General features: G+C 30.9%; 1 protein-coding gene across 1 annotated transcript; it reads right to left on the bottom strand.

Annotated features, from left to right (window-relative positions):
- Positions 1-9,727: 9,727 nt before the first annotated feature.
- On the bottom strand, positions 9,728-17,458 carry LOC145318348 (uncharacterized). Its single transcript, XM_080159646.1, has 10 exons — positions 17,225-17,458; positions 16,521-16,613; positions 16,025-16,073; positions 15,629-15,695; positions 15,210-15,276; positions 14,539-14,579; positions 11,346-11,528; positions 11,126-11,175; positions 10,359-10,505; positions 9,728-9,834 (listed from the first exon to the last, which is right to left on the bottom strand). Exons 1-10 carry the CDS (start codon positions 17,286-17,288, stop codon positions 9,780-9,782), a joined length of 816 nt encoding a protein of 271 aa, XP_080015772.1. The 5' UTR covers positions 17,289-17,458; the 3' UTR covers positions 9,728-9,779.
- Between the last annotated feature and the right edge of the window lie 1,161 nt (positions 17,459-18,619).

Raw genomic sequence — 18,619 nt, 5'->3', positions numbered from 1 at the left:
TTTCGTCTGTACCAGATTAAAAAATAAGACTAAAAACACTCATTTAATATTCATTAATATTTTCATAATTTTTAAGTTTGAATTTCTAAAATACATTATTCAAATAATTTATTTTAATGTTTTAATATTAAGAGAAAATTTAAATTGAAATGTAGGACTGGATAAAGCAAAGATTTATTGTTTTATTGTCAAATGCAAAGCTTTTACATTTAGAATCCATCCGTCTGTTACGGATAGCTCTGATCGATAATTTGGGCATGCTAGAATCGTCCAATTGTTTTTGATTCTCTGTAAATCTTTATGTCCAATTTAAACACGATAAAAGTTTACCTTTTTTGACAAATGTTTTTATATGTTTTAAGTAGCATTTGATTTTTAGAATATTGATTCCAAGAATAATTAGGCATGAGGTGTTCAGCGAACAAATCTAAGACTTAAATCAAGACACTGTTACAATATTCATTAACTAGCGGCTTTGCCTCTATTTGTCTCTAGGGGCAATTAAGGGGGAGAAGTAGGTAAAATGACCCCATCCCCAATTTTCAATTTGTGTTTTTAGATGAAAAAGAAAAAATACCCCAAAATAGTTATAAACCTTCCCGGGCCCATAAGAAGCTTCACTGTTCAGGAGAACCATTTTGGTTCAGTGGTTAGCGAGATCTTTTAATACAGACAGGCAGACCTCATGTTACTTACATATAATTATGTTCGATTGTCCTCATCCTTGTTTTTTTCTTCTAAATCTATTTAAGAATAACCATAAAACACAGAAAAGTTTTATTTGGACTTTTTCTTATTTTTCCTACGTGATGAAAAGCAAAGAGGGATGTTTTCTTTACTGAAAAACAGTATTTTAATTAACTTCTTCACTGGATAGTATAAGCTTAGAAGAATTTAAAAAATAAAATATATTTTTGTAACGATCATTTTTAATTTTAGTATTTTAATATAGTACTCAGATACTAATCACAATATCCACGTATTTTATATCCATTTTGATCAAGAATTAGGCATTTTATCTTCCAATACAAAAATGTTCTTTTTATGTGGTTTATATTAAAAGTAATACGTAGATACATAAATTTTCTAACATTTTGTATATTGTATATTTATAGTGGTGTACATCAGTTAGGAACTTGGGTGTGATTGTGATCACTAGAGCGACAAATAAGATATTTCTTTAATAGATTCTTGTTTTGATAATATGCCTTTTTCATTATTCAAAGAGGAATTTTGTTTCAAGTTCAATTCAATGTTTTCCTATATAAAGTTACAGGAAGTTTAATTGCGTAATCATGCACTCTATTATCAAGATTTGGTTGAGAGATACACCAAAAATAACACCTAATGGTGTAGTCCGTTCTCTAGAGTTTATCCAGGTAACTACCCAACATACTTCTCTTGGGGTTTAAGCAAATAGAAACCTACTCAAATTCTAGACCGTACAAAGGATCGGAATTTATTACATCGAGATTTATTTGAAGGAAGAAAATAAAATTTATAGAGGCTTTCAGGAGTTATCAATGTAATTGATTTAGAATATATTTATTGTTGTATATATTATATTTTCTTTCAATTTATTTTGGATTTCTTTAATTCATTTTTGAAAATGTTAAACATATTATTTTTCTTGATATATTATTCGTTTAAAAAAAAGTAACAATTAGAAATTCTAAACATGATTTATAGAAGTTCCAGGGATTTTAATGGATAAGACATTGGCAATAATTTGAAATAAACCCCCAATAATGTTCTAAATTACCTCTTTTGAACATTAAAATTATTATAAAACTTTTGGTACCAGTATAATTTATAGTTCATATCCCGTTTTTAAGATATTAGCAAAGCATTTGATACTTGAAAATAGAAGTTTTAACAATTTTAAGACAAAATGTATATTTTTTTGGTGAAAAAATTTGTTTTAATCCAGTCCGCTTATTTTTAGGTTGAAAAAAGACCACTCAATCAACCAAATAATAATACAAAATTCAAACCTATGTATAATCAATAAAACTTTTATTTCTTAGGGGATTTTTTAGTCTATAATTAAATTTATCCATCAATATAAAGTAGTAAGGTTTTTAATCTGAAGCAAAGATCTCAGAATTTTGAGGTCCAAATCGGTTTTGCTTTTCAGGTGACCTTTCAAAATGCCTTGGGATGTTTTGACTATTTTCCTGATATCCCCGCGGTATCTAGAGGCTAGGCGAAGCAACTCCTGAAGAAATAAAAGTTTTATTTATTTGGGTTTGAATTTTGTATTATTAGGTCTTATGAATGTAGGTCTTGTGTCACATTAGGTCTTATGAGTGTAGGTCTTATATTAATTAGGTCTTATGAGTGTAGGCCTAATATTTGAAGGCCACACAACCCCATCCCCCATCTACCACCAGCCTGTAGTTACCTGTCCCAACATTTCATATTGTTGACTTAGCCTTAATTGTGAAGATTAATCTATAATTCTGTTTGTCCTTGCACCAACAGTTATCATTAATCCATAGTATTGTACAGAGTAACGTTGGTCAAATTGGGACATTTTCAAATCAATATTCTTGGAGGTTTGTATGTCGATAGTACAATAACGGTTATGTATGTAAATCTGCTTTCATAGCTAGACCACAGTGGGATCTTTTGAAAAAAATCGGGACATCCAAAAAAATTAAAATCGACTTTTATCTATCCTAGGAATTAATAATGGCTGTAAGTAGACAGCTAGAAAAGAAATTTTTAAAAAATATTCATTTTTGGCGGATTTATGCCATTTTTAAAAAAGGTAGTGAAAAATTTCTTTTCAGTTTTGATGATTTTCCAGATTTTTTTACACAATTTTTTCAAAGCATAAAAAAATACATTTATGTTCATCTTATGAAAATAATTTTTGATTGAGGTACTTTTCAGATACCTGTACCAATGTCTAATTAAAGAAAAATTAAAAAAAATATTTTTTTGGTGGTGTAAATTGACATTTTGTGAGAAAATTTCACCAAAAATATTAAGATTTTTAACCCAAAAAAATCAGTTTTCTCCATTTTACACAAAAACGGACAGGAGGCCCCGGGTTTTGCAATAATAATATCAATATACAACATGTATTGTGTATTAAACAGTTTTCACAACCTGGGGCCTCTTGTCCGTTTTTGAGTAATTGAGCATTTTACATTGCATGGTTTGAACAATTTCGTTCTTGTTAATTTCAAATTTTCCCCCGTTAGAGGGGGAAGGAGTCATTTTAGAACCCAAAAGTCTTTTCTGCAATGTTTTCGAACTTTTTGAGGCGGGTCTTTCTTTACTTGTGCATTATTTGCCTCCGGCCAACCGTTACGCCGTTATTTGCCGCCGTTGGCGTGATTTTTAACGATTTTTGCCGTTCTCGCGGTTTTAATGGACATTTAAGGGTTAAAGGAGTCGTTAAATAAAAATGACTTATAAATACTTTTATTTTAGCAATTAAATTTGCTAAATTTCATGTGTTCTAAAAAAATTTGTATTTCTAACTGGTTTTGGTCCAGCAGAAATTCAAATTTGCGAATTAATTATAATATTGCAAAAACATTATATACGCATCAGAGAGAGAGAGAGAAATATACATTTGAGAGAGAATATAATATTAGTAATTATGTTTATATTCTTATACAAACTTTAAATGAAGATAGCTAGACTTAGAATAAAGGTATTAACACAAAATCAAAAGTGTTTTGAAAATTATGTTATTGTTGTTTATATCTGTAAAAAAAACATTTGAAAACATGCCTTATAAGTGTCCTATTTTACTTATACTGGACCTACCTAAAAATGCCGGGACTCGAACTGGGTGCACCTGACGCTATATTCATGTTCACAAACATTGTTTGCATTGAAGAAATATTTACATAGACGTTGATTTTGTTAAAATATTCCTATCCTAACTAAAGTTATGAAGTTTTATAGATTTTTAAAAAATAGGGTAGCTTCGCTCCTCCAAAACAGCAAGACGTACATACCAAATGCACATTAGAAGTTAACAGGAGCAAAATTTATGTTATTTTTGAGTTAAAGCAAAATAAATTACATCATTTCGTCAAATACAAGCTTTTTTATTGATGTTTACTTTTGTCTACCCTTAATGTCCCGTTATTTGGCAAAAGATCCCACTGTGTAGACGACGTGACTGTTGGTCCAATTAGGACATTTTAAAATATTGGATTGAAATCTACAACACTACAGCACCGAAAAGCAGCCATTTGCCAAAAACTATGGTCAAATTAGCACAATTAAACAAAAAATATATTTTTTAAATAGCAGATCAATATTATATTAGCCGATGCCACTCATTATTAAAGTTATACAGTCGATCGACATTAACCCTAGAAATTTTCATAAATTTTGACAGGTTCTTCCATTCCCACTAATGCGAAAGACCTCTCTGTCGCCCTTGTACCTTTTGGATGTTGTTACCTATAGACCATTATTAAAGAAAAGCTTCGCTTTTTAATAATTCATATATACCTCCCACATTTGTAAGATATCCTTTATGTTGTTCGTTCATGGTCATTGCATAATCTAATAAGGTTTGCATATATAATTCATCAAATATCCCCCCCCCCCCCATTGTATTGCCCCCCCCCCCCTGGACCTTCACTTGCAATGTGCAGTTTTACAGAACATGAATTCAGATCATGCATATTTCATATATTACATACAGGGAGGACAATACTAATATGTCTAAATTAACATGTCCGTGACGGACGTACGGACGGACCGAACCTAATTGTAGAAAAGCTTTGTTTTTAAAAACATTATATGTCTACTATATAAATTGGCCTTTTTTGCCTTATATATTAACAGATTTTTAAAAAAATTAATGTTTTCAATCTAACTATTCATATTTTATGAAATATTTTAAACATCCATCACTAAATCACTTTAAAATAAAATTTTTTATCACAAACCATTTGAACGATGAATTTGCAGACTGAGCTTGGGTCTACGCCAGTGACGACGCTTGGCATTGTAGCGGATCTTGTTGTTGTCCAATGGGGGATGGGACGATTCTGCTTCATCTTCTTGGCAAGGATCAGCTTTAAACGAAGGGTCTTATTGGCGGCTATTTTGGCTCTAGAAGGTAGAAGTGATTCAAGCACTATTAGCTTGGACGTTTTAAATTTATTTTTTGTATTGGTTTGAACACCCTGTAGAATTGCATGAATAATAAGAAACATATACTTCACATGTAAAAACTGAAGAGAACTTGAGGTAAGGTATAATTCATAAAAAAAACAAGGCCACCATATTTGACCATAGGTATAAATATATTTATAATATTATTTAATAAGAAACTAGTGACAAAGCCTTTAAAACCTCTAGGGGCACTTAAGGTAGGAAAGGAACAAGTCGACCTCCCCCCCTCTCAATTTCAATTTGAGTTTTAAAAAGAAAATTATAAATGATGTTGTTGATTTTTCGGGGAGGGTGTTGTGTGATATCCTAGACGCACTAACAACATTAAACCAGATATTTCTTTAACAACATATATTTACAATAACCACTCCAATACATGTAACGAATCAATGATGATGTTCATGGATCTAAAATAATGACAATTAGACTATTTAAAAGATAATTAGATCAAAATGAAATAAACCAAATTATATAAAGAAAATTCTTACTTTTTGGTGGGCTTCTAGTAAATTAACATAACACAAAGATATCACAAAATATATGTAGTTATGCACATTCAATTATAAAAAATGTGTAACCTATATTTAAAATACCCTTTCCCAATCTAATTCTGGGTTGATATATTTACCCCTGAAATAGACTGGATGAACGGTTATTCAGGTAGAGAATCCCTGAATATAAAAGCCTTAAACTATATTAAAATATCAGACGAGATTCTGATAAAAGTAAATTGAGTGTGCATTCTACTCACTGGTACAAAAGAGTTAGCAACACTGAATTGAAGGTGTGTACAATAGTACTTTATATAGCCAGCTAATGTTTTGATTAGAACTGGTTTTGAATAACTTAAATATAAAATAATATAATCAAAATATGAAATATACATAAATTGATACACTGCAAATTACTTACAGTTTTAAGTAAAATGACGTTAAAATTAACTTTAAAATATAAAAATAATATGTACAATTTCATAGACTAAAATCATAGACAATGTATATGTAACATAGCTCGGAAATTGTACAACAGAGGGGAGGGTCATATTTTATTGGGAGGGTGAAGATTTCCTCAAAAAAATAATTAAAACCTTCCCGGTACCTATAGGAATCTTCGCTGTAAAGAGAGCCATGTCGGTTCAGCGGTTAGCGAGATCCTTTGCTACATTTTAAAAAAAAGCTTATTGTAAAATTTAGAGCCCAGTTCACAAAAGACAAAGGTTGACCTCTGGAAATTTTAGGTCGACCTATAGAAGCTTTAGGTTGACCGATTTTATTGAGGTATTTGTGGGTTGTTTTTGTTTAGGTTGACCTACAGAAAAAATTGGTCGACCTCTAAAAGTTATTTGTGAACTGGGCAAATGATGTAAGGCGGTTTCTCTCAAAGTGCATAGTCGAGGACAGAAAATCATATTTTCCTTATTTTGAAAAACATTGAAAATGCTCTTTGAAGTAAAGCAATCAATTTGCCAACCATATGGGTGATTTTATTAAAAGCGAATTTGACTAAATTGTTTGTTGAAAAATAGGAATACTTATCAGTTTCATGGTAAATATCTTTTTATTTATAAAGGAAAAATTGTTTAATGCAAAGCCTTTCTAGATTTAGAATTAAGTATTATCCTTCCGTCCGATGGATGGTGAGACAGATAGCTTAGTAAATGGTTCTAAAAAAATCAGTCAGAAATCTTTTTTAGTTAAAGCATTTTTAAAAAATACAAACTTATTTAAAAAGAGATTTTTGAAGTGTTATGATATAATATATGTATAATGTATATATTAGGTGAAGACGAAGTCTAACTTTTTTTGAGATATTATCGTCGATATTTTTTATGAAATTTGCGTACATTTCATTCGGTGCCGTTTTATAGACAGTTGTCCGTCGATATTAGACGTTGTATAGGAGTAAAAATTAATCCTATAATTTTTATTTACTTTCCGTGGAAAATTGTCTACAATACGATACTATACAAAATACCCTATAACAGTTTTAAATGTTTGTTTGTTCCTTTAGTTAATTATGGAGTTTCTCTTTTTAAGATGTTGTCACTTAATGTCTTGAAATGGAAAGAAATACAAAATAAAATATAATATTTCAAGTTAAAGTTATTTTGAGCCGAGTATGAGAATAAATGTTTGGTAAAAAGAAGAATATTTTGTATTATATTCTGTCATGTTAAAATATGTTATTTACGCTGGCGGAATTTTATAATAAATCTACCACGAGCTTTACTCAAAACTCCACTACTCTTTCCATTTATGTATCTATCTATCTTGGAAGTTTCTATTTATATCTATCTATCTTGGAAGTTTCTATTTATGTATCTAACTATCTTGGAAGTTTATATTTATATATCTAACTATCTTGGTAGTTTATATTTATATATCTACTTATCTTAGAAGTTTCTATTTATGTCTATCTATCTTGGAAGTTTCTATTTATGTATCTAACTATCTTGGAAGTTTATATTTATATATCTATCTTAGAAGTTTAAATGTCTGTATCTATTTATCTTAGAAGTTTCTATTTATGTATCTATCTATCTTGGAAGTTTCTATTTGTGTATTTATCTATCTTAAAAGTTTCTATTGGTGTTGTATCAACTATTCTGGAAGTTTCTGTTTATGGATCTATGTATCTTGGAAGTTTCTATTTACGTATCTATCTATCTTGGAAGTTTCTATTTACGTATCTATCTATCTTGGTAGTTTCTACTTATGTATCTATCTATCTATCTATCTTAGAAGGTTTTATTTATTTTATTTATCTATCTATATTGGAAGTTTCTATTTATGTATCTTACTATCTTGGTAGTTTCTATTTATTTATCTATTTATCTTAGAAGTTTCTATTTATGTATCTATCCATCTTGGAAGTTTAAACTTATGTATATATCTATCTTGGAAGTTTAAATGTTTGTATTTATTTATCTTGGAAGTTTCTATTAATGTATCTATCTATCTTGGAAGTTTCTAAGAATCAGCGATGGGAAGCTAGAGTTTAATTATTGTGATAGTCCGGTGAGTTGCCTGTTCTTCACTGGAGTATGAGTGGAGCCGCCTAAAAAACCTGAAAAAAAGAGCTTCAACCAAAAGATATGTACATACATCTGACTGGATTTACAAAAACAACTGGATTTCAAATTCTATATATCGTCTCATGGTTTCAATTATGCAAGGCAAGAATTGGAGCCTGTTTACAATAAAGGCATTCTTCACACTTTTTAAAAGCGAAGCTTTTCTATAATTAGGGTCGGTCCGTCCGTCCGTACGTCCGTAACGGATAGCTTTTTCCGTTAATTTAGACATGTTAGAATTGTCCTATCAATTTCAAATTTTGCATGGTGATTCCTTTAGTAGTTAGGTACGATTTAGAAAGCGTAGCAACTCTATAATCATTACCAAAATGCCCGTACGTCCATTTTAAACATGTTGATTTTTTTACTTTTTTAACAACAAATTTTTATGTGATCAAATCATCGGATTGATCTGATTTTTTGTATATTGATTCCTGGGACAACAAAGTATAATGTAATAAGCGAAGCAACTCTATAATTAAGCCCTAAAAATGTAAGTATGTCCATAAAAATTATCCTGTATCAAGCAGTTTTACAACAAATTTACTTACAATTTTGCTTTGACTCTTATAAATTTATATTATGATAATTAAGTTCTAACACTATACAAGTGTTAATGTCCGTTTGTCCTACTGTTTCAGTGCTTCGCTTTTATGGATGTTGTCATCCTTGTTTCTTATAATGTTATGTGCAGTGTAAAGCGACAATTCGTCTATATTGTTTGACGTCTTTAATATTCGAACCAAAAACTTTTCTGAAAGAAAGTGAATCAAAATGTAACTCCCACTCTAGCTACCCTAAACCATTATAATAGGAGAATAGAACCTTGAGTTTCTTTCAAAGTGCTAGTCGTGCACAGAAACCTCCCCCCCCCTCTAATCTTATTTAGAAAATATCAAAAAAACAGGGGGAGGGTTTCCTTTGCTTGTCTTTTACTTTAGATCAGGTTAGTTTAGGATATATTTGTTTAATAGGGTTATAATTACAGTTGAAAATACTCTCCCTTATTTATTTTTAATTGAAAAAAGGGTAGGGATTCAGTGATTGGTAGAAACTTTGATGGAAATCACCGAGCAATACTTATTCTGTTTCATTCTCTTTGTAATTTACCTCACTCTCACAAATAACAAGGATATTAAATCTTAGAAAATGGAAACTTCATTCAATTTTTGTATATTAATTTGGTTTAATAACATAATTTTTTGAGTATATAAAGAATAAAGTAAAAAAAGCTTAGCCTTTAAAAAAAAGTGAGAAAAGTGAATCTAAAAGACGGGCATATAATCACTACATATTTACTAAAAATAAATATGACGCTCAATCTGTATTACGTCACATTACGTCCCAGGAATCAAAAGTGGTGCAAAAGTGGTACAGATTGGGCTTCGTCAATAAATATTACAAAACTTAAAGTTACAAACTGACAAGAGGCCGACTCTATAGACTTACATAGTAGCCTCGATTTAAAAAAAAAATAATTTTTAAATCCACTAAAACAATAAAACATTTATTTCATTCTTTATATATTAAACATTTATCATAAAAATGATTAAAACTTTTCACTAAGTTCCTGTCGTTCTCCCTGGTCAGAAATGGATGAAGCCCTTTTATAATTCTCTTTAATTTATCAATAACAAGGATGATTGTGTGCATAACCATTCAATCAAAGTAATAGAAAAACCTGCCCTGGGAATTACAATTAAAGAAAAACTTTATTCCCCACCCTGTGGACCCTGTGCCTACTTTCAATTGGGTCTTTGAATATCAGCCAATAGCGTGAAGATTATAAATACACCCAAGTATCAACAAAATAGCAGAAAACAATTTGCTAGCAGACGGAAAAAATCCCCAACACTGGATCTAGGTAGTTATCTGCCTTATACATCTATACAATATATTTATTGACTTACATGAGCCAAACAAAAAGCCGCAGTAGTAAACTTTTTAGGGGGTATGATTCTTTAAACATGACGACCCCTTTTGCTGTAATGGGGGGGGGGGTAAAAACATTTGTCTAGTGGGAAATTAGAATGGTATAGGGGTTGAACCACGGAGGTCGATGCAGTTGCCAGCGAGTGCATAACCCCTCTTTCTGTACGAATGCTTTAGAAAAATTTAAAGAAAGTGCCTGGAGATGTTAATATCCGGTATGATGATCCTGGCGGATAATCCAGGCTCCAGGTTTCCAGGTAGAATAATTTTAGGGGCTGGTCCATAGTTGTAGATGGATTCATCCATGCCGTTGCCAAATTCATTCATATTGTCTTCGTCATCTATTTGTCATGTGTTTATCAAACAAGGATGACAACATCCATAACAAGCGAAACAAAAAGTCATGCATGGACAAGCGGATAAAACTACAAAGAAAAATACCAACAGACCAACCGACTTTTATACTTGATGCTCTTTGAAAAGAGGTATCTTCATAAAAAAAAGTTATCTTTCAACGTAAATAGCATTGGATAAATTCACATTTCTCCTGTAGCGTTACGGATGGACTTTCGGATATATAGAAGGACAGTAAGATATAGAGTAGCTTCACTGCTAAAACTTTTACAAATCATCAATTATGCCCCTTCCCCCCCCCCCCCCCAAAACAAAAAATAAAATAAAAAAGTAGAGTAGAGAGTAGACTCCAGATGGGTTAGTAGAAAAGGGGGACATTAAATGGGTTGGCCTGGGATGAAATAGAGGATTATACCAAAGTTTTAATCAAAAAAATCATGTTAACCTTTATTTAATGGGTGAATAAAGATGGGGTTAGAGGAGAGGGCGGGAATTTGAATGATCGGAAAAGCGAGAGAATTGTTTAGGAATGAAGGGTTCATAAGAGCCTAAAATAAAATATTTTAAGTATTAGAATTCTTTTTTAAAATAGTTTATAAAAACAATCCTTCGAGTCTAGTTTGGCTGCTTTGTCGGCTAGGTGTTGAAACTGGTGTCGCCTAAAACATAATAAGTTATTATTGAAAAATAACAATAGTTTGTTGAAATAAAAAACCACAAAGCCGTTCTTAAAAATGAATGACAAACGTTTCGGTCGTTTTAGAGTTTTTTTTTTGGCAGGAATTTGTACGTCGACAACAATTCTTTATGATTTGACAGGGAGCTTTACCTGTTCTGAGTAAATAGTCTGGAGGGGTTCATACGGGTCCAGGTAATACTCCTTGGTGGAGCTCTCCAGAGCTGGCACATCCACATCCATCCTCTGTTGTACGTCAGGGTCCACGGTTGGGCTTCCAGGATCAGATACATATCTTTCGGTCATTCTGGTTGGCAGGGAATAATTCTGATTTAGCTGAACAAAAAATGAAAGTTTGATATTCTAATCAATTAAGATATATTATTTTCTATTAGTATTAGTACGATTCTTCATTTGTTAATATACATAAATTTGAGCAGAGCCTAAAGCCGTTAATTTTATTAAGTGCTTACAAACTTTCGTTATAACGCCGTTTTTATACGGCTTTCATTTAGCTAAGGCGTGACTGCATGCTACTTTTTTTGGGTATTCTCTGCAAAAAAAAAAAACAACCCAAATGGTTTAGCAGTTAACGAGATCTTAAGCTTTAGAAAGACAAACATACATTGTTTTACTTTTTATTATAGATATAGAAAATATCAAAATCAAAATTAATTACTGAAAAGATTAATAATTAAAGATATTAATTAAGGACTTTCGCATAGTTTAGAAAAATTCAAATCTCTTCCTTATTTCATTGACCTAAATACAGATTTTATATTACATTTAAATACAGTTCAACTTTTACTACTTTGCCGAGAGTAAAGGGGACAATGGGTTGTTTATTACACTTGTCCCCAAAGTTTTGGAATAACGTTTTCTTATTTGTTGTCTTAACAACTTTGGGGACTTCAGTGAATTTTGATTGGTTTGTTTATTAAGTTAAGTGTTCAAAAGTTTCAACCACTAATTTTAATCTAGAGAAGTGGTAATTTTGTGTAATATCATTGGAAATGTTTCATCAATTTATTATTCCTTGAGATCCTTGACTACTTTGTCTCTTTTACACACTATTTCAATTTTCATACAATTTATGCTTTAATATTTTCCACTCTAAATAATAAAAAGAGTTCAATAATTTCTGCAAATTTTCCAAACTTGCACATTTAACTACATTTAGTGTAATTATTCAAAAGTAACAAAAGGTTTGTCTGTCTTTAGCGAAGGATTTCGCTAACTGCTTAATTGACTGGTTCTCCTTTACAGTGAAGCTTCTTAGAAAAGGCTCAGAAAGGTTTATAAATATTTTGTCGGAGAAATCGTCACAACATAGAAAAAAATGCCCCTTTCGAAATTTTTTTGGTTTAAGTTTTTAAAATTGAAAATAATGGTTTGACTTCATCCAACTCAATTCTTTCATAGGTTCTCAGTAGAGACCTCTAGGGGATTAGCCGCGCACTTTAGTTTTTTAAAGCGAAGCTTTTCTATAATAATGGTCGGTCCGTCCATACGTCCATAATCGTTAGCTCTTTCCGTGAATGTTCGAATTGTCCTATCAATTTCAAACTTTGCATGATGATTTTTGTAACAATTAGGTACGATTCAGGAAGCGTAACAACTCTATAATCGTTACAAGAAAATCTGTAAGTCTATTTAAAACATTCTGATTTATTTGTTTTTACACAAAAAAAAATTTGTGTTATATATTTATCCTTTTCATCTGAATTTTGGAATACTTATTTGCAACTGTTGGTCTTTATTTTAATTTAAAGACGTCATTTTGTGGCCGTGATTAAACACTGCTATATAAAAGCAAAATTTGGTGGATAAAATTTCTAACTCCATTTCTGGAATTTTGACGCCAAGCAATAAATTTCATATGCATGAAGTGTGAAGGAAAGAGAATTTAGCTTACATTTGACATTATTCCGTATTAATATTTAGATTTATTTGATTTTAGATTTTAGATAAAAAAAAAATGTACCAACTTTACTCCTTATCAACAATTAATTTATTTATTCTAAAATTTAACTTCTTTGTATTATCTATTTTTAAGACTTTGAAACTAAAATAATATATTTTAATTATAAATCAGTTTTAATTTATATAAAACGTTTTACGTTTTATTTTAACTTTAGTTGAAATCTCCGCCCACTTCTCAAGGCTTGGAAGTCAAGCTCTTGCTAGATTCTTCCCCCATCCCCTTTTTTGGTCGCTTACTGTAATTCGGGCGTAAAGTGTTGACCTAACCTGAGATGACCGCAACTTAAGGTAACCGAATGACCGCTGAGGTGCTATAAATATCGCGGTAACGCCCACGTAATATCAGTCAACTTTGAAACTTCTAACAGTCATTATCTAACTATACTATAATCTTTACACTGAAATGGAATATTTTTGCGATACTATGAATGCTACCATAACTCTTGAGGAAGAAATCAACCAGTATCTATTGGAGCCGGAAGCTGATGACTTCAACATGTCTTTGGATGTATCCATCAACAATAATTGGTTACCAAGTGATATGGACATCAGCTGCCTCAACGAGTCAAGTGTTCTATATCTTGTATGTAAGTTTGATAGCCTAACCACCAATGTAAACATGGTTTCTAGTTCACCCTCTGCTACTATGCCAGGCTCACCGATTCAGCTTCCAGCCTGCCTCCAAAACCTGCCAGATTTCCCGCTCTCGCCTATGTCACCCATGTCAGTGCCACCTACATCACCAACTTGTTCTCCTGTCACTTCATCAACAACCAGTTCATCCCCATCGACTACAGTACCTTTAGCATCACCATCAGCTAGTCCTATCTCTGCTTATAACGGAAATATTGAGCCCGCTGCCAAAAGACGTTGCGTTAGAAGATTATTTTAACTATTTATTGTACCATAATTTATATTAACCACTATAATTTACTATTATTATTACCTAATTGTATATTTATTTTGTATATATTAAATATTTATCATGGAACTATTTGTAAATAAACATGAAGTATCATTAACTAAATGATTTATTTATTTGGTAATAGTAATTTATCGCATCGTGTTATATACAGCCTTCCGTAGATATTGAAATAAAATTATAAGATTTAAAGCAGGCCGAAAGCTGGGGCTAACAAAACTAGTATTATTTTTTATGATATATATTTCAATATTCGTAGAAAATTGTTTATAATACGATGCTATACATGGTTTTTCAGTAAGGCTGAGAACCGGTTCTAATCCTACGGATATTAATCGGATTCGAAGCCGTATTGGAAATGTATTTTTTATTCTTTAAAAAAATATAACATAGGGAGGTTTCGTGATTTTTAAAGTATAAAATTTACTAAATTATATTTACCTTAAGCTTGGTAGTTCTTTTCATGTTTTCTTCTCCTATATCTGTATTAAAAAAGATAAATATTAGGAATTATTATAATTGCCTGATTAAACAATTCTTATTTTAATGATGAGCGATAAAAATAGTTATTTATATCATCGTATTATAGACAGCTTTAAAAGATTAAAACCAACCCGATGGCTCGGGCTAACAAAACTGGTATTTATTTCATTATTTTTATTTTAATATTCGCGGGATATTGTTTGTAATACGATGCTACACATATTTTTTCAGTATGCTGAGAACCGGTTCTAATCAAGCGGATATAAATCGGTTTCAACAAATACTGGAAAAAAATCTTTTTTGAATTGCCTAATCAAATAATATTATTGTACAGATATTTGCAATTCATCTTTTTTTCATAAAGATATGATGTATATATAGTATTTGAAATACTGAAACTTTGGATCATGGAAAGAAAACGAAGTAGCTGGTTTTAACTTATATTCACAGAAGCTTTTGATAGCTTAGGTTATGTTAGTTAGGTAAATATTAATTATTGCCACGCAAGGTTAGGAAATTAGTACCGCAGGGGCTAGAAATAGGAGAAAGGCAACTTTGATTATACGACGATAACCTCTACTACGTTTTCTTTCCATGATCCAAAATTTTTTTATAGATTTTTTTCTTACCGCTAACTATGTTGCTATCAGTTGTTAAATCACTAAGACCAGATAATTTCTTAGTTTCCATGTCCATCTAAAATTACATCCAGATTAATACATAAATATTTTTTAAAAAGACCAAATTGCTGCAAAATTGTTTCGAAAATTATCCATGTGACGTCATAAAAATGAGGGATTAACCATCTTTTTTTTAAGGTATTCTCTCCCACTTCTCCTCTCATCTCCCTCATTTTTATGACTTCACATGGATCATTTTTGACACAATTTTGCAGCAATTTGCTCTTTGTCATATTTTTTGCATCTTTTTTTTACCATAAAACAAACGATTTTGTTATGAATTTATTATTTCAATTATTTTTAGTAAATTTAAGAGGGCGGGGTTAAAGTGCTCGATATGCACTTAAAGGGAAAGCAACTTCAATTACCTTTGCAATATGACTCTTTATCTCTAACTCCATTGCTCGCTGATTTTCAATTTCAAAAAACTTTCTTCAAAAGATTTTTTTTGTCATTGATTTACCTTCAACGTAAAGTTTAGTTTTACATTACTCATAAAAGTATTTAGGATTATTCAATAATTCATAAGGCTAAATTTAACTGAGTTTATAAATGTAAATTTGCCACTAATTGCTAAAAAATTAAATTTGCAATGACTGCAACAATTATATATAAATTTCAAAGTTTAATATACAAAAATCTTCTGTAAACAAAGCTTGCAAAATTATTAGGTTCTTTTGTTAAGGTTTTCAAAAAGATTCTAGAAGAAAAATTGTAAAACATTAAATGGTCTAATTTTGCTCAAAGTATGATCTGTTTCCCTTAGATTTTTCTTTCTTTGACCAGTAAATGTCAAAACAATTATCCAAAGACCTTAAATATAAATTTTTAGTAATTAAATTTTTTTTTATAAATAATAAACGATATTTGCTTATGATAAGTAGACTTAGCTTGATGCATAATCGTATTAGGAATCAAGTTACATTAATTGTATGACTAAAGATAGATATAATAATAGAACTTTGTTAAAAGCGATGCCTTTCTTTCTTTTTTTTTTTACATATTTAGGATAGATCTTTCAGCCTGTAAAGGAAATTAAGGCATGTCAAAAAATCCATCGTTTTAGTACTTTATCATTTAATTTATCAGAAAGTCATGTGTTCATTTTAAGCATAAATAAAGTCTTAAACATTATCCGTATTATCATCCTGTGGTTCAGTAATTTTGGGATAGAATATCTAATGTTAATGCGTTGTTACTCTATATTTTTTTATCAAGCTTTGCTTTTATGGATGTTGGCATCCTTGTTATTAGTATTACCAAAAAATGAGAAAAGAACTGTTATGGACAAGAGTAAAGGTTTATAAACATTCAACTGAGAGGCCAAACTATCATTCCTACTTCGCATCTCATCTAAAATAAATACACGAAAACTTTTTAAAACAAAAGATTGACAAAGTGAGTGCTCTTTATAGTGCCTATAAAAAAAGACGTCATACAATGCAAATGACAAATGATAGGCTAATACACAGAATAAATTACCAATGACAGGCCAGTTTACATTTTAATTGACCAACGTTAGGCCAGTATGAAGTCATTTTCTAGAGGCACTATAAAAAGCTTCGAATGAGCTATCTATTTTCGCAATAGCAGAGATAAATAGTTTTTTTGCACTGCAAAGAAAGTTTATTTAATAAAATCAAAACTTTAAAAGCATCAAAAAAAAAATCAGCATTCTATCTCAAATAGCAATACAGTAAATCATTTCCTGAATTCCAATGTCTCCATGAGTATGACCGACATAAATAGTTAGAGTAGGGGGAATTCCTTTGCTTAAAACAGGCGCAACTCAAAAGGTTAATTGTCTGTTGGATGTTACTAAACCTAATATCTTTGGGTGTTAGAGTATCGCATCTCATTACACGCGGATGATGCTCTTGATTCTCTGAATGATTCCTTCAAAATCAAAGGAGAATCCCGCCCTTACGAAGTAAGGAGGTAACTTTTTAAAACTTAATACCCACCTAATTGTCTGAGTAGGTCTTCATATGATATTGTAGACGAAATTTCTTCCTTTAACAATCCCATTTCAACTTGAAAATATATTTCTTCACGATGAATTCTTATTCTAAAATTATGTATTTTCACATAAGAATATTATATTTTAAAATATAAACTACATAATAATTCTATTTCTTGTTTACATTAAATTTTATGCTCTGTTTATTTGTAACAAATATGAGGAGTATCAACTAGGAAGACTGGTGAAGAAAAAAAGTTGAGATATTGTGCAAATAGTTCCAGCTCAGACTTCACACTGTGTGCTTCAATACATTAAAAGTTGAGATATTGTGCAAATAGTTACAGCTCAGACTTCACACTGTGTGCTTCAATACATTAAAAGTTGAGATATTGTGCAAATAGTTACAGCTCAGACTTCACACTGTGTGCTTCAATACATTAAAAGTTGAGATATTGTGCAAATAGTTCCAGCTCAGACTTTCACACCATGCTTGGTACATAAAAAGTTGAGATATTGTGCAAGTAGTTCCAGCTCAGACTTTCACACTGTGCTTTTATATAAAAAGTTGAGATATTGTGCAAATAGTTCCTGCTCAGACTTCACACTGTGTGCTTCAAAACAATAAAAATTTAGATATTGTGCAAATAGTTCCAGCTCAGACTTCACACTGTGCTTCAATACATTAAAAGTTGAGATATTGTGCAAATAGTTCTAGCTCAGACTTTCACACTGTGTTGCAATACATAAAAAGTTGAGATACTGTGCAAATAGTTCTAACTCAGACTTTAATTTTGATTGGTTGGTTTATTAAATTGAGTGTTCAAACGTCTCAATCATTAATTGAAATCTACAGAAAGGGTGAGTTTTGTGTATCATCATTGGGGATGTAATCGGCTATTGTCTTATCCCTATAGACCCCTGTAAAAATGTTAATTTTCACAACTATAAAAAATCTGCAGATATTTCACTTTGAACTGAATTGATAGAAGACCACTGTGCCCAGAGAAACAAAATTTTGTAAGATTTATTACAGTAGTAATAAAACTCTACAGAGATAAGTGCTAAATATCCAGGCCTAGTTTATTTCTCTACAATTATTTGACCTAAAAATATTACAATCTTATTTTAAAAGAGGACTGCAAATCTGGGTATTGTCGGTGTCGAGACATCGTCGGATTTTCACAATAGCTTTTGATAGGTTATTTTAGGTTCCGAGGTTAGGTAAATTTTAATGGCTGCCCCGCAGTTTTAGAGCTACTGGGAAAATACGACGAAACGCCTCTTAATAGGCGCTGTCACGAAACCGACAATACCCAAATTTCCTTGGCTAGTTTATGAGTTAGGTTTTCCTTAGCTTTACATAGATAAAAAGTTAGGCTAGCCTTAGAACTTTTTT

The sequence above is a fragment of the Acartia tonsa genome, chromosome 4 (assembly GCF_053477335.1).
Source record: "Acartia tonsa isolate MP-2025a chromosome 4, ASM5347733v1, whole genome shotgun sequence".
NCBI classification, from domain to species: domain Eukaryota; kingdom Metazoa; phylum Arthropoda; class Copepoda; order Calanoida; family Acartiidae; genus Acartia; species Acartia tonsa.
This window is presented reverse-complemented; position numbering and strand designations above follow the sequence as displayed.